Source organism: Solenopsis invicta, chromosome 12 (assembly GCF_016802725.1).
Source record: "Solenopsis invicta isolate M01_SB chromosome 12, UNIL_Sinv_3.0, whole genome shotgun sequence".
In the NCBI taxonomy this organism is placed as follows: domain Eukaryota; kingdom Metazoa; phylum Arthropoda; class Insecta; order Hymenoptera; family Formicidae; genus Solenopsis; species Solenopsis invicta.
The window spans coordinates 14,359,249-14,377,052 of NC_052675.1; the positions used below are offsets into that span (position 1 = coordinate 14,359,249).

At 34.4% G+C, this 17,804-nt stretch overlaps 2 protein-coding genes across 7 annotated transcripts in view; both read left to right on the forward strand.

Annotated features, from left to right (window-relative positions):
- LOC105196933 (four and a half LIM domains protein 2) overlaps window positions 1-17,804 on the forward strand; it is a 153,913-nt gene that overhangs the window by 67,162 nt on the left and 68,947 nt on the right. The window contains exon 1 of one of the 6 annotated variants that reach the window (XM_011163098.3): window positions 3,898-4,010. The exons of 4 other annotated variants lie outside the window; for them this stretch is intronic. In XM_011163098.3, the coding sequence (XP_011161400.1) occupies window positions 3,913-4,010 (98 nt within the window). In that variant the 5' untranslated portion in view covers window positions 3,898-3,912. Of the gene's footprint in view, window positions 1-3,897; window positions 4,011-11,963; window positions 12,288-17,804 lie in introns of those variants that run through there. One more of the 6 variants, XM_011163094.3, reaches the window with a different exon arrangement.
- Window positions 9,305-11,944, forward strand: LOC113004419. Its single transcript, XM_026137650.2, has 2 exons — window positions 9,305-9,779; window positions 11,845-11,944. Exons 1-2 carry the CDS (start codon window positions 9,463-9,465, stop codon window positions 11,936-11,938), a joined length of 411 nt encoding a protein of 136 aa, XP_025993435.1. The 5' UTR covers window positions 9,305-9,462; the 3' UTR covers window positions 11,939-11,944.

Below are 17,804 nucleotides of genomic sequence, written 5' to 3' on the forward strand. Positions count from 1 at the left end.
CATATCTAACAGTGATTAATTTAAAAAAAACTTTAACAGGCTGTTTATTACTGAGAAAAAACTGCAATTATATATATCGAAGAATTATATATATCATGTAATTTAATGGGATTTTATTAGTAGGCAGAAAAATTTTTGGAATCTACTTTTAAATAAACTTTTAATTTAAATTCTATCTCTCTTTTTGAAAAAAATTGTTTCTTTAATTATTCTTTCCTTAGAATACAAAATGTCGCCAATCAATACAATAAGTATGACATACACGTTGCATTCACGTACATTCTTATTTGACTCGCCAGTTTTATTTAAAAAATAGTGACAATAGAAGACAATCGTTCTAAATTGGCGTTGTGTGTTTAATCGTGTTTGTAATTCTGTATCTATTATACCCAGAGATATAATAGATCCATGTATTGCCGTCAGATCGTTACATGCCTTTTCATATTATTTCTTTTTAATACTTTCTCAAATTTAACATTTAAAACTCAAGTGGCTTTTTTGTGATTGAAACGTTAAAGATATAGCAAAATAATGATTTCAAAACTGTTTTAAAAAAATTGTTAAATCTTACGTAAAATTTTGAATGAAACTTCTGGAAAATCTAGGAATTCTCACAAGAAATTCTTTTATAAAATTTGAGTAAACGTTTTGTTTAACATCGAAACGCTTCAAACGATCTTAAAATTAACTACGCGCTCGCCACCACAATAACGAGAATACGTTGAACTCGCCAGTCGCACGATTATTTCGAGGCCTCTCTTCGTTACTCGCTTTGATACAAAGTGCGCATTTTCGCCGTATCGCATTATATACTTCAACGTGTCAGTATCCGGCGCGTAGACACGCGACACGCTGTGTATGCATGCTTGCCTGCATGCGAAGTGCATACGCATAATCACGTCGTTGCCCCTCGCCTCGTTGCCATCGTACGGGAATGCATCGCGTGGGTGAGCCGATGCACGAAGGAGTTTAGAATTCCCCGCGAAAAACGTGTCGTCTTCAGTTTACATGGAGCCCGCCACGTGTCCCGCGCTCTAGCAGAAGAGTATTGTATACATTCATCGAAAGTAGTCTCCCTTTTCGCGATGCATTATTATTTGTATATTCGATTCGTCAGCTCGTTCAGTTATCTTGACATTTTGAGAAACAGCTAAAGTGGAAACGAAGATCTTCACATAATTTTAAGAGATTACACTTGAAATCGTAGGGAAACGTCGTTTCATCGATATTTTTATCTCATTGTCGGAACGATTTTGATTCAATCTGATATAGCGTGTGCATTCAAGGCAATATACATAGGAAACGCGCGCAAATAATTTATAACGCGTATACGGGCGTCGGAAGCGCTGAAGTAAACGCACCGCATAAATTTCACAGATGTCACGATGCTACAATGGGCGGAGCGAAAATTAAGAGTGACGGAAGAATACGATTAAATCAACCTTGGTGGTGCTCAGTGGGGTGACCGTGACGCGGCATGATTGAAAAGACTTGTACATCGCCATCAAAATGAACACTCTAACGCACTCCAGATCGCAATCTGTTGTCTTGATTTATTCAAGTATATTTTGATTTAAACGTTCTTCAGCGCGCGAACTTACCGTCTTCTTGATTTATTCCGGGATACTTTGCTTCTAGAATTTTTTTCTGGCCTGTAAAACAAATACGGTAAGATATTTTGATCCTGCGTAATTCCTGGACTTCGTTTTATCAGACTTCGACGACGTTGACGTTTTATAAAATTCTTAATCTACGCAATTTTCTAGGTAAATTGACAATTTGAAATTCGACGTGAATAAAGCGTACTCGGTTTATAATCGGGGTTTTGTAAAAGGCAGGAAATATGAAGGCACCGCAAATATTTAACGCTAGGTTCGATGCGCGCGTTCGATAAGTCTAAAATTATCGGATAACTGATGTTAGGTAATATCCATGACAGACGTCGATAAATTCCTCTTATTATATAAATTGAAAGGCAGATAGACGCAGGCGTGGGCGTCCATTCATTCGCGACAGACACAGAGTGTATATATGTATGCCGTCACGGAAATTTGTAATGCGCAATCCATGCGCTAGCCGTGGCAGGAAACACGTTGCTTTGTCGGCCGCGGTACTTCATTGCGAATTTCTTCTGCAACGTATCTCTTGCAATCGATTTTACATTTTAATCTTCGAATTCCAATATATCCGGTTTCGCGGTTGATAACGTTCTCGTCTCGTATACATTATTCTGCTTTCATTTTTTTTACACATTAGTGTTATTTTTTAAACTGTACACAAGCCGTGAGTATTTTTTACTAATATATTAACGTTATCATATAACAGATTACATATGTACAATTGATATCATTTATATGCAGAGTTGATTGTGAGTATTAATTAGTATTAATTAAAAAATTAATAACTTGTGATTTAACTTAATTAATTTTACATGATTGAAATTTTAACTTTAATTATTTTTCAAACATAAATTTTAATTTATTAACATTTTTTTCCAAGTTAAAAATGTTTCTGTTCTTTAAAAACATTATAAAAGAAAAAGTATATTTCTACACAAAAAAACAAAAACAATATTTTTTTGTTCTTTTATATAAACTTAATTTACAAATAAAATATTAAATTTGTTTGATAATCCATAATTATAATTATTTTAATTGTAAGAGTAGTCTAATTTTAAAAACTTGTGAATTTCTAATTTAATCTGAATAAAATCCAATACAGTACAAAATAGAAAAATATTGCTGCAACGTTGCTGCAACATTACGTATCAATATTTCTGAAGCGATTTTATTGTTGCCGCAATATTGCTGAAACATTGCAGCAATATTTTGCAATGTTTTTGCTATTCTATGCTATACAGAATGCTTTTCGAAATTAACTTTTTTAAACTTTAATTTAACTTAAGTTAATTTAATGTTAACGTAATTTTTAATCGATTAAATTAATTTTTGTTCATGTAACTTTTAACGTGGCTAAATTAATTTGATAAGCCATTAACTTTGACTTAATTTAGTTAAAAGAATATATTAAACCAACCTTGTTTACATAAAAATTTTATGTTGATTTAGAAACAAAGTAGTTTAATCTATTTCTTTTTTTTGCTGCATTGTACGGTATAACAACGGTATTGGAAGAATTAATAAAGGCTAATATTCTCAATTCACTTTTATCGATAAAACTGATTTGAGAATACGGACCGAAGTGACTAAGAGCACCGTTCAATCGGTCAGGTATAGAAAAACACGCTTACGTGTCGGAGCAACAAGGTTATTACCGAACAAATCGATAAATCATCGACGTGAAAGTCAAACTGACTCAAACTATCGACGCGATCAGCTGGCATTGCTGACAACGCATGAGCATGAGCATGGTGGCGAATCATCATTGTGCGTTTCGCGTTTCTTCTCAGTGCGTGCGATTGCGTCTTCCCTTCCGGACGTATGCGTGTTTGCGTGTATACATGCGTGCGTTACTCTTTCTTCTTTCTATCGCTACTTCTCTCTCTGTTTCTCTCTCTCGCTCGCGCGCCACCGCTAAATTTAGAGTATGATCGACCGGTCGTCCACACTATCGGGACAAACAGCCTGGCGATAAAGTTATTGGACGGGTGCTCGAGAGCAGGCCGTAAGTCGGCAAGAGAGAACGTGGATGATCGTAGCTATCGCCGAATCCTCCTCGGGCGACGCCTCTTCGCGTCCGTAAAAATCGCTCCCGTAAAAATCGCTCTCGCATATAAACCCATAATCATTTTCGGAAAGAGCGATCTCGTTTCTGTTCATTTCGGTCCGGCGATCGCGATCGAATTCATCGTTGCAATCGATAAATCTGACTGTGACTCGCGATTTTGTCGGTGAACTCCTTCGCGATTCTCCACGTGGTCGCCACGTGCAGACTGTTCCATTGCTGCCCAGGATGGAAGCCAAATTGGAAAATTCGTGGCACACGAGCGACATTCTCGACATTTTCGAGAAAGAAAGAGATCAAGAGGATGAGATTTTTCACGATGCGCAGTGAGTTAAAAATTCGAAAATCAGAGCAAATATAAGTAATCTCTGTAAACTTTTATATGACCGTTAATTGAATTATTAAAATATCTAAAATACTTGTTGAAAGATGAATGATAGAACGGTTTCACATTGAAAGTTTCGATACGAGAAACTCGTCTTTAGGTTCAGAAGATTTATAGCTGAGCAGATGTATCTGATAAATCTGAGACATTCTGGGTCTAGATAGTTTGCAGGAACTATTTAGGAGGACTGCTTATTTTCGTATTTTCGTCGAAATACATTTCGCAAGTATTGCCCGAAGGTAATTCGGAAAGCATTTTCGTAGCGGTTATTCTCGGACGCTTGATTTCTCTGCACGTGTCATTACGCGCATTCGGATGCGAAAGGATTTATGTATGCATCTGTCAGCAATTCGCTTTAAGGTCTCTTCACAAATATATACATACAGTTATGCTACAACCGTATTGTAATACAGAGTAGCATTTCACTTTAATAGATATCAGAATAAGTTATTATATTTTTTAAATTAAATTAAGTTATAAAGTTAATGGCTTATAAAATTAATTTAGTTACGTTAAGATTGAATTAACTTAAGTTAAATTAAAAATTAGTTTTGAAAAGCATTACTCATATTAAATTAAAATTTCGTAAGGTTTTAAAGTTAGATTACTCAAAACAATTATAATATGGAATATATCACCAACAAATTTAGTATTTTATTTGTAAATTAAGTTTATATAAAATAATAAAAAAATATTTTCTGTGTGGGAATATATGTTTTCTTTTGTAATTTTTTTTCCTTATAGATAAATTTTTAACTTCGGAAAAAAGTTAATAAATTAAAGTTAGTGAGCTTCAAAAATAAATAATTAAAAATTAAATTATTTAAAATTAATTAAGTTAAAAGTTAATAACTTTTTACTTCATTATTTAACTTTTAACTTGTTAACTAACCTTGGTAGATATTTATCGTTATTGTAGATATGTGAGAGTTTCTTTTTAAATAAATTGGATATTTAAATGTCCTGTACACAAAATAGAATACATATCCATAAAAAGTTTTATATAAAAAAAATAATTAGTAAATGCTGGAAAATAGCAATCTTAAAATGTATTACTTAATATTTATTTATTTTATTTATATATGGGAAATAAAATGTTTGCCGTATCTTAATGAAAAAGATAAAGACAGGCAACCTCTTGTTTGCGTGCGAGCCTTAGGTGGACGCTACCATTACCTTTCAGAAAACATCGAAAACTCATGATTAGCTTCTTTGTGACTGTCACGGATACGACGGGTATCATGTTCGAACTCGCGCGACTCTTGGCACCGCGCCACGCTCGTGATCGAACGCATGTCTTTACGATGGGGGTAAATAAATGCATCTTGCTTGTTGTGACAAGCGCACGTCATTGTCCGAAACTGCACTTCGTGCAATTCTTTTAAACCCGGGGGCACGGATAATATTTTCTGTTGCTACGCGGCTATTTTGTAATATTCGAAGTATGCTGTAATCTTGTTTTACATAATATAAAACTGCATGTGATATATGTATATCACATACGGATGTATATGTATATATATATACATAATTACAATATTATACACATGTAATATAATAATTAGACAATAAAATTACGAAGAGGGAAATAAATATTATAAGTATTATAAACTTTTTTAAATATTAAAAATTATAATATATCTAATTTCTGTAAGCATTATAATTTTTATTTCTTAGGAATTAAATATTATAATTAGACATGCATCAAAGTTTTGAATATTGTAAATTTTCCGCTGAAAAACTTGTAGGCTCCTTTTACTGAATTTATAATGTCTAGTGCATTATACGACCATACTCGTACGGACAACCGGGTTAACAAATGCTGCGAGTAAATCGTCTTAAGTTATTACTCCGAGACGGAAAGAGGTTCGCACTAAACGTCCCCCTGTAAAACGCGATAAGTCAGTTAGCAGTCTCGCTGCTAAGGATTCTCGGTCTGGGAACCTGCTGGTGAGACTGTCGTCTCACATGGCGTTTTAAAATACATTTCGTGCGTTTCGTGAAACGCAAAACTCTACGACGATATAATTCCTATTATAAATAGAAGGATAGAATTTGAATCGATCAAACATAGCGAGATGAATATTGAGACATCCGGTGTCTAAACATCCGTATTTATTCATGCATGGAACGGTCTTTGAATAAATAAGCAATATATTATAAATGTACATGAAATAAAATGAAAGTAGAAATGTAGGCAGCAGATGTGATATTAATCTGTTGGAATACAGAAGATATTTTGGTACTATTAATGTTAATTACATATACCTCAAATGCAGTGAATTTTTGCAAAAAGATACCAAGGAATAGAAAAAATTGTTTCATCAAAAAATTAATCTAAAGAAAATAAACAATACCAATAAAAATTTTATACTGCCTATTATTATTAAAAAAAAATTAGAAATACAAAGTATATTTTTTTATATTAAAAAAAATTTTTTTAATTTCTTGTATTTTTGGATCACCATGGTGGGATATACGGATACATAATTTATAAACAAAACTTGTAAATAACACGTAAAATTACATCTAACCTTACTTTTTTATTTTTTGGGGTGTAAAAAAAATTTTAATTAAGCATCCAATTTATTTAACGACCTAAAAAATTATGAAATAAATATATATGAAGATAATGACAAGAAGAAATCTATTAACAGCATATTTAGAGTTTAAATTAATTTTTTTGATGTATTGAATTAAAAATATATATTTTTAATTTAATACATTAAAAAATTATAATTTTATTACTAATTAATTTATTGGATTAATGTTTATTTCTAATAACTTTTAAATTAGTTTTTATTTGTTTAACTTTTAAGAATTAAAAAACATAAAGAGTAAGTTAAATCGAGATTAAGATTAATTTACGTTGCTGAAAATGTACATAAGAATATAAAAAAATGAAAGTCCGAATTAAATTTGTATTACCAAAATAAATAATTTGTCAAGAAATAAGAGACAATGGTTATCTTGTATAGCTATTTAATATCCCGTTGCCTCTCGCAATAAAGTAGCAAATTAAATTCACGCAGGAAAATCAGTACGCGAATTAGGCGGGGAATAAAATCCCGCTGTTAGACATTTTCACGAAGCACCTAGCGCACGCGAATGACTCGTCTCTGCACCGGCTGAGAAACGACTGCAATATCTCGACGTGGATGACGAACGTCCCGTGCGCCGCGTGCATCTCACTGAGATACACTTTGCGCCAATTCACTCGTGGGTTAAATAACGCGTATGCAAGCGTAATCTCGCGCGAGGAGCAGGGAGATCGGCGTGACGATAAAGGGTTGTAAAACGATGCGGAAGATGCACGCTCTCGCGGGCTCTTGTTCGAAACGTTTGCTTTACGATTAACGCGGCCGACCGCGTCGATTGTCGCTCGTACTTCAGTCGAGGATTTCCAAGATAACCAGGTTATTCCTTCGTGATAATCCTTATCGACTGGAATGCCGCTGGCTGGATCTCCGGCCGCCGGCAGTCGTATTCAGTGCTGCAGCGAGCGCGACACGATCGTCATCCTTGTATTTCGCGTCGTATTATTATGCGAGTTCCCCGCGTGAGAGAGTGCCTCGGAGTCCGTTGTCCATTAAACCAATTCGTGAACTCGAACTAGTTCACGCGTTAAGTACGTTTGAATTCATTGCTGTGATAAGTGTGACGGAAATCGTACATTTCCAGGTGTGGTGTGCTTTTGTCGGTTGTCTCGCTCCTAAGTTTAATTTACATTTTAATCAAATATCGCGTGCCGAATTTATTTTGGACAGGGTTGGATATAGTAATTACTTAAAATGATAGAAATTAAATACTAAAAGTATAAAGTTAATAAATTTGAATTTAATTTAGTTAATTTTAAATAATTTAATTTTTAATTTTGATTGTTATTTTCAAATCGCAACAACTTTAACTTATTAACTTTTCCTGAGTAAAAAAATTGTTTATGTGAAACAGAAAATAATTACAAAAGAAAAAGTACATTCTTATAAAAAATAATATTTTCTTTGTTACTTCTTAAACTTAATTTCGAATGAAATATTATTTAATTTATTAATTAAAATATTAAATTTATTTGATGATCTAGATTATAATTGTTTTGAATGATCTAATTTAATATAAATAATGCTTTTTAAAATTAACTTTTCATTTAATTAAATTTAATCTTAATCTTCATTAATTTAATTTAATCTTAACGTAACTTTAACTGAGTTAGTTTTTTGCTCATACAGCTTTTAAATGAATTAATTTTACGAACCATCAACTTTAACTTAATTTAATTAAAAAAGAATATTAACTTATCCAATTCTGAGTTTGAAAATATAAAGGAGAAATAAAGTGCAACAGCTCATGTTACTAATCTGATTAGTAGAACGATTATCTTTTCTCAAAAGAAAAAATGAACGAAAGTAATCGACAGACTAAGAAAATAGAAGGATAAGAAAATTGGAGAAAATGGATTCTGAAAGAAACGTTATTTTCGTTAATCAAATTAGCCGAGACTCCTCGTCGCCATTAAATTCACATAAACGTGGCTGTAGCGTGCACAGCATCGCAGAGACATCGGAGGTAACGATGACGAGCCGCGCTATCACGTGATGTAGGCGATTCGCGTCATATTTCGCTCGTAAATGTTTTTGCGGGCGCTAAATAATTTTAAATTACCTCTTTCGATAAAAATCGAGGGCCGTAGCGTCGGACAAAATTTCGCAGAAAACGTCAGTTACTACGGAAATAATAATATTTCTAGTAGGAAATACCTTGTCGAGACGCGAAGATTTGTTTTCGTTACGTGCAATATTACTCCTGGTGTCTGGCTAATTATCGATGTCAACATCTCGGGGGGGGGTTATCGGTCGCGTGGTGCCAGAGTTTGACTCAATGCCGGGTAACAAAGTTTTTTTTTTTTATTCCTCTTGCTCTTGCCTAATGGTAGACGCCCCGGCTTTACCGGAGTGCTATAATCGGTGCACGCATAGCGTGGCACGCAGTGCGAGTTCGCTTGAAACTGCGATTCATGGAAGGTCATTTCGATGCGCGCGCCGAGGAAACACGCGAATAAAGATAAACGCAGACGCGGCTAATGTGGCCGTAATGCGAAACAGTCGCGAGCGTACGGGGATCCTCGAATAATCCGCGGGATGATTTACGACCGACGTAACAAACGCGCAAATTGTTCGAGGGCTCCGTCCGAGGTTCTTAGGAACGTTTCCCTTTATCGTATTTCCGATGTGTGTATGTATAGAGCAAATTATAGTTATTTCACACAAATCTTTTAAAGGTTTCGCGCACTGTCGTTCGTGTCTCGTCGGGACTTGTCCAAATTGCACCAACCGTTCGCGGGTAAAAGCGTCGCACGCAATCAACTTACATTTGCATACGTTATATTTATTGCGTGTATGTGTATCTTTTTTATATATTCAGATATATACGCGCGTGAAGAAAATACAAAAATATTGAGACGGTTTTGCCCGTTCACGCGATGTGCATTAGTGACGTATGGAGGTACGGTCGACGATGTTCGCTTGCCGCAATGGAGAAGCAGCGCGGAAGACGGTGACATAAAACGGACGTGCGTTATCCAGGACAATGGTCGTAATGAAAACCAACGTCCGAAGGTCGCCGTCGTGCCTTCTTCTGCGACCAGACCGTGTCGCTTTGCCTCGCCTCGCAGGGGACGAGTCAGTCGAAACTCGTGCGCGGATGAGCGTGGAAGGTGATTTAGCATAATCGGTGGAACTCGCGATCGCGAAAAAAAGTTTGCATTAAGATCGAGAACGTAATCTCGCACGATTTAAAAAGAAAAAAGAGACGAGATTGATTTATTGCGTGGTATTAGCGTCGTAATCAGAGAAACGTGGGTAACAATTCGCATCGTTTGTTACGAAATCATGAAAAAACTATGAAGTCGAATATTACAACGTTGTATTGGAATTAGGTTTAAGGATGTATCGGACATGCAGTGCAAAGTAAATAAAATTTGGAAATGTGTTTAATATTATTGCTTCAAATAAATTATATACATATGAAAGTTGTGTGAATAAGATTATATTTTTATTTAATAACATATTTTTATAGTTTATTTGCTCTACTTGATATTAAAAATTAAATTATTTATTACAACATTAAGAAAAATTTCTCTTTTTTTTTGGTATAAGTAACTTTAAATATTCAAAATGATTTGTACAAATTTTTATTGTGATTGCCTGATTAATTATTTATTTTGTAAATAAATGAATAAATAAATTTTGTTTTACAGAATTGATCGCAATGAAACTTTACAGAAATCATCCTGATTGTTTAAAATAATTAAATTAAAAATAAATGTCCTATACATCCTTAAAGAGAGTTGCGCGGCTTAAAATAAAAATATTTTCCACTAAAGTGACGCAGAATTGTAACGATGCAACAACGGTTACGTTACACAGAGAAGCGTGAAACACCTCAATGTCATGCGTTTTCTTTTTAATTAATTAAATGCGTCGAGTAATTAAATGCACACGTAGAGGAATTGCGTCATGTGATTTCCTTAATGGTAGTGTATAATAGTGTATCACACACATTGTAGTGATAGACGGAAAAGCACTTTATGTAGTTTATTGCATTACTTAAAAATTCTGCACGATTAATAACGCAGTTCTTTTATCTAGCACATATTTCATTTGCTAATCAATCTATCTATACCGACGTTTTATTAATTGACACGTGAACTCGTAGATTATGAAACCATAGAAGCGACGAGTCGTAATACATAAATAAGGAAGGTATTCCTAATGTGATTTCATTGACTTATGTTTTCTTTTGCAACTCACGTTTGAGAAAAGTGTGACTCATCGATTGCGTCGAATCAACATAGAAATATTGGAAGCGTATGTACATGTGATCAGGCCGTGTTATTAAATAATGCAAAAAAATGCGTATATTCTTTTCCTTGATGGATGGACGCATAATGAATTGTTACGTATTGCGTTTTTATATATGTAAGAACATTTACACTAACGCTCAAAAGTCTTAGCACGCTTAAGATTTTCTAACATTTTATGAAAAATTAAGTATAAACAAATTTGTTAAAAATTTTGAACCCCGCATTTTTATTCCCTTTTTTTATTTTCGTAAACTTTTTAGTTTCAAAAAATTCGGTATCATTGCGAAAAATCATTGCATCGGTTTTTCTTAAAAAGTGTTCTGTAGCTTGGCAAACCTACTTTAAAATAATTTTTGTTAATTTTTGATGTTTTATTTCAGGCTACAGCACTTCAAAATAAATATAGAAAAGATTTCATTATTCAATTTTATATAATTTAGGAATAAAATATTGTAGAGACAAAATTAAAAAACAAATTTTCAAAGCTCTATCTTTACTCTTTAAAATGCACCTTTTAAAACATTTCTATGATTTTTTTTACCAAAATATTTAACTTTTTGTCAGACACGAGAAAATCTCAAGTTTACTTTTGAGCGGTAATGTATACGATGTTTGCTTATTACGTCAGTTGTTATTAGGATAAATTCTCCAGTGGACTTTTCCATAGCAAATTGGAATTTTTAAAAGCTTATTTACGAATTTAACATTGAATGTTAAAGGCCTTTGGGCTTCTCGTGCTTCTCAAAGAATAAGCTTTTTAAATCAATTCGCGAGGAAAAGGGAATTTAACTGCGATGACGAGCGCAGTCGATTCGCGTAATCGCGTTAGCGTAACTCGATTTATCAAGTCACGTGTATTTCGGCAAGAGTGTTTCAGCCACAGCCTTAGGCAATCGCGCGTTTGGTTTGGTTTCAGTTTTGTCCAATCGAAGGTCGGGACAACGGTGTCATCGCGCGCTTTCACAGCCGTTACCGCTTCGTTCCTCCGTGTCGTTTCATCGGCGCAATAACGTGCGTTAAAAAAAAAAACGCCTCCTCCTACCGAATTGTGCGAATTTCCGCCAACTGCGGAATTTAAGTCTTGTCGGCGGAGCTGTTCCTCCCGGCGGGACCTCGCTAGCGAACAATGGTTTGGGACAATGGGCTCTCGGTGAAAGAGGTGACGGAAATGAAGAAGAAAACGCCGCGGTTCCCTTCGCGCGAGCGGAACTTTGCGATGAGAAGACGCGGTCCTCGCAGATCCTCCTCCCTGAACATCGGAGGGGCATCGCCGATCGGCGCCCCTCCGATCGAGCCGCAGGACGTCGCGGAACCTGATCGTCGCACGTACGAGGATCCATGCAGCAGCGATTGTAACGTGTAAGGATTTATTTTCTTTTACCTCGATGCGCATCGCGTCGCGCATGATTTGTCGCTGCTCGACTTAATCTGTCGCATGAAAATGTGCATGCTAATGAAAGTACATTCAGATTTCGACGAGATACAAATGGGAGACTCTTATAAGAAAAACATTTACGCATTTGCATACCTTTATATCGACATTATATAATGGTTGACATAATTGATTGTGTATCTTAGCTTTAATATAAAATTATCTGAGAATAGACTTTTGTGCACAAAAAAATTAGTATGAAATTAATTAAAACAATTTATTGTTTCCTATATAAGCAAGTATATAAAATCTTGAAAAAATTTGATAAACTTAAACAGACATAATTTGCTTACGTGAAGAAAAAATTTCTTTACGTTAACAGATTATGTTTTTTTTTGGATATAAATTCTTTCAAGATTTTATATTCTTGCTTTATATATAAAACAATGAATTAAAACGTTGAACAAATAAGTGATAATAAGACTAGTGTGAATACAATTCAAAAATAACAATAATCGGATTTGTGAGTCTCAATTTCTACATCATCGGTAAATTACACACAATATTATGACACGTCATAAGTGCAACAATACGATCATCATATATGGACTTCCGTTACCCATATATGTTAAATTCTTTTGTACACTGAAGAAGACCGTTAATTAAAAGTCGAAACGTTTATTATTATATTTAATTATATATGTTTCGTTTGCCATTGACTTTTTGCGAGTAACTCCTAGCCTTAAGTCCTAGGCTCATAAGTCCGATTATTGTTATATTTTTGAAACAATGAATTGTCGATAATAATTTTTTTTTTGTATAGATAACGTACGTCAAACGCAAAATTTTTTTTTATACACATACATCAAGTATTTTCTATAATTAGTTATTAAATCATTAATATTTCGCAAAGAGAAAATTACCTTATGATTTAAATAAAAATGAAACAAATTTTCTAAAATAACGAATTCAATGATCACCCGCGCAGCGAAATTATGCAGAATCTCTTCATTCAAATCGTGTCAAATAATTAACTGGTATTGTAAGGGAACGATTTAACAATTGCTGAAACTTAATAAAACGAACGGGAAGATTCTAAAAAAAAATGTATGCGAAGTAGAACAGCGTGAGCAGCGCAATTGCTAGAGATAAATTCGGCCCTTGCGATCTCGCGCGAATTATACGATCAATAAGAGGCGGAACGTGCAACACAAATTATCTGCGACGCGTAACAATTTGCCGGCGGTTGACGGCGGTGACGACAGGCGACGGCGACCGTCGGGATGAATTATCGTCGTGAAAGAAAACGAGATATCGCTCGCGCATAGAGGCCGACGGCCGTCCTTTCGTTGATTTAATGAGGTCATTAACGAAACATTCTCGTTATACTGGGCGTCGGCAGAAACCCGGGGGAACAGTAACCTGTCCACGTTTCACGGTTCATAAGGCCGCGCGGTGATTTATCGACGACGGCAGTAGCGGAAGATGAGCTTCTTCAGACTATTCTTCCTCGTATACGCGGCTCGTCGGATTCATACCTCGGATCGCCCCAGTCGAGCGACTAATCCGTTCGCAGGCCCATGATTGCGGACCCGCATGAGCGATCATAAATTCTCACGGAATCATCGCACGTGTCTTCGTTCGTCCCTTGCGACGACGTCGCAAAGGACCGCTTTGATCAGTTGAGCGTGCATCACTCGTGGGCGGACGTGATAGGCGAGATATCGTCGTGGTAGTTGAGCTAAATCACGAACTCCGCGAGCTCTCAATAAACGGGAAATACGGACGAAAGGTATTCTGCACGATCGCGCTGAGTTGGCGTGTCACGGAGCTCGTTCCGAATTATTTCGTTCGAACCGCAATAAACGCGTGTTGAGAGCACCGTTCGTCAAAATGCTTCAAGTATAGTTGATTTATCGCTTTGATGATTTAAGACGGACTGACAATGTAAAGAAAACAATCTATATGTGGTGAGGAAGAGATTTCAAATAAATTACAGAAAATTCGTGGAATAAATAGAAGTAAAATATTAAAAATAAATAAAAGAGAGTAATTAACTCTCCGTGGCCCAACCAGTTTGAAGATTCAGGCAAATTTTCAATTTGGAATTATTCTGCTTCTAATTCAGACACGTACAAAAAAGTAAAAGTTGTTTCAAGTCAAACAATTTTGAAATCGTATTTTGGAATGTTGAAAAAATGTATCGAATTTTTTCAGATTTTTTAGAGTCCGAAAACTCTTTCAAAAATGCTATCAGTATTAGTGACCCGGAGTTGGATCAGGAAAGCAGCGAAAAAAAAACATTGGCCTACAGAGGAATATTGTTAGTGAAAATAAGAATGTAATAAAACTGTATTTGTATATTATAATAGGCATATACAAGATATTAATGATTATATCATTTTGCATTCGTCTCTTTATTTAAATTTTGTTATAAATAAAAAATAACACAAATGCCAATACAAGTTAAACGAAGGCATTCGAGCAGATTATAATAAAAAGATAGTTGTTAATCTTAGCATACACATATACTTATAATGATATCAGGTAACTGGTTTGCATATCAAAATAGATGATACATTAAAATCAAACATTTTGATTTTCTTCAGTGAAGTCATACAGATAAACCAAGGAGTAGATAAAAGTAGTGGTTTGACGATCTCACTTCCTTCACTTGGTCATGTACGATGAGAACAATATGGTCCATCAAAGGTTAAAGAGATGAAGGCAACATTTGATGTCCAACAATTGAATCTTTAAAAGTGACGGAAGTAAGATCGACCTGCAATCGTACAGATAAAAGTGTACAATAATAATTTTTTTATAAATTTTATAAAAAGTAAAATTAAAATTGTTATAATACAGTTAGATGGTTGTGCGAGTGTTATATCTTCGAAGACCAGAAGTAGGGAAAAATCCGAAGATATATTAATGTTATAAATTTAATCACATATTTAATGAGATCGAAGTTACTTATCGCGATTACAGGAGCCTTTCAACATTTTTCAGGTTCGTTATTTAAGAAACGTAATCTCTTAAAATCCGATTGAAATGTATCTTCTCGTGTTTCTCCCGTAATTATTTACATGTTAATGATGTGGCGTCTACTGACGCGACGTTCCTAAATCTTCTCTCGCGACAGGCTCCGAAATGTCTTAAACCGGCCTGCCCCAAGCTTCGTATATATATAATCTTCCGTTAAATCACTCTCTCGGGCATACGTATTTGCGTAATAGGAATCGTGCGGACGTCGGTTTATTGGTGGTCACGTATCGAAGGCGTTCATAAGCAATCTTCCATTTCGATGCAGGGCGCCATGATAAGCTGCGCGCCTGCGGGATCAGTACATTCGTGCTCGATAACAAGAGCGATCAACGGGCCATATAAGACTTCGTACTGCGTCGCTTGAAACCGACGAACATGCATAATTCTTGTTAAAGTTGCACAACGCGCATATGCAATGTTTCGTTCTGTGGTCGAGGTTCGAGTATTGAGTACAAGTATACGCGATCACGAGAACTTTGAGATTCAACATATAATCAGATGATAACTTATGAAACATCCGGGATGTCCTGAAAGATCAGGGTCACATTATACAGCGTGTTAATGAGGTCGAGTAGGTGAAAAAAGTTCATTCAACTTATGTCCAAAAATGCTTTATCGAAGAATGTATAGGATGTTTCTCAAGATATTAAGAAAATTATGAAAAAATTGCAGATTGTTTTATACTGCATTTGAAAATAGTTGAAAAAATTTTGCAGAAATTTTCTAATAATTTCAATAAGAAGTAGATATATATTCTGAAAATATAATTAATAATGAAATAATGAAATAAGAAATAATGAAAAAAAAAAATCTGAATTGTTTTATTGAAGTAAATATTCAAGATGATTTATATAAACTTTCATTGCGATATAAAGATCAATTCTGTAAAATAAATCAAATTGTTTATTTATTTATTTATTTACAGATAGTCGCAAGAAAACTGTGTATAAATCATTTTGAATATTTAAAGTACTTGTACAAAATAATTGAGAAATATTTCTTAATATGGTAAAAAATAATTTAATTTTGAACAACAAATAGAGTAAATTATATAAAATATATTATTAAATAAAAATATAATCTTATTTACACAATTTTTACGTGTATATAGTTTATTCGAAGTGTTGATGTCAAACACATTTCAAATATTTTTCGAACATTTATTATTTTTTTATTATAATTATAGCAAACTGCAATAAATTATAACTTTTTAATAAAGTATTTTCGGACATAAGTTTATATAAACCTTCTTTACCTCGATTTTATTAACACGTCCTAGCAAACGGATTGATGTCAAATGTTGTTTTAATGACGTCTTATTGACATTAGAGACGTTTAAGATTCATTTGACGACACCTTGTTTCCTGGGATTTGTTTAGTTCCGATCTTTTCGGACACCCTGTATATGTGGATTAAAATGAATAGAGAGTATACTGTAATATTTTTTTAACCTGTTTTTAAAAAAAATGTGTGAAACGTATAGAAAAATATAATCCAATAATTGTTTTTTTTTTCTTCTAAACTAAAAATAATAAGCAATATATGTATATTTAATAATTTATAACTTCGATATTTTTTATACACTCATTTACATACATATCTGCACGTGTAAATATGTTAAACTTAAATGGATTCTCGCTGTTTTAGCAACATAAAAAGCGTGTCAGAGAAATTATAAATATTTTGCGAGTCATGAGCAAGAATAATAGGAGACTGTATCATTACACAACACACGGCGCGGTCGCGCTAAACAGAGCGGTTAATTAGTAATTAAGCCGCTATTTAAAAGGAGGAGGGCCAACTTCAACAAAGTCGCACATGTTCCAAGTCGTACTCGCAGAGCCGTTCACTCACCACACACGAGCGATGTCAAAATCTCGGAAGATAAATCTTTGTGCACGTTCGTGAACCAGAATAAATTACGGACTCATTGCCAAGGTGATCTGTCCGACAAGTCCGATTCTCTGCAGATCGCGGCTCGACCCTCGGCTCTGTCGAAGCTCATCATTCTCTCCATCGAGGTACCATCTAGAAAGATAACAAACAGCCGAGTAGCGGAAAATTTTCGGGGCTGAACGTCGAATCGTGCAAAATAGAGATGCGTTTGCGAAATTATAGTGACATAAATCAAGCGAATGGTAACTGGATATGCTATGCTGATAGCTCAAATTTGCAGCCATTACAAATAAATCTTGGATGATGTATTTATCATCTAGGTGAGAAACTGCCTATGCATTTGACATCGTTCGCTCTAATCGTAAATAATGACTCATTATTAACTACTAAATTACAATTTGCTATTACTGTAATAAAAATAAGAAAAAAAAGGAAGATCGTTAATGATACATTCAAGATGATTGCAAAAATATTTGCTTTACATATAAAAAAAAATTATAACTACGCTCCTGTTCGAGAGACAAAGATCAATTATTGCACTTCAGTAGTTAAAGCTGCTAATC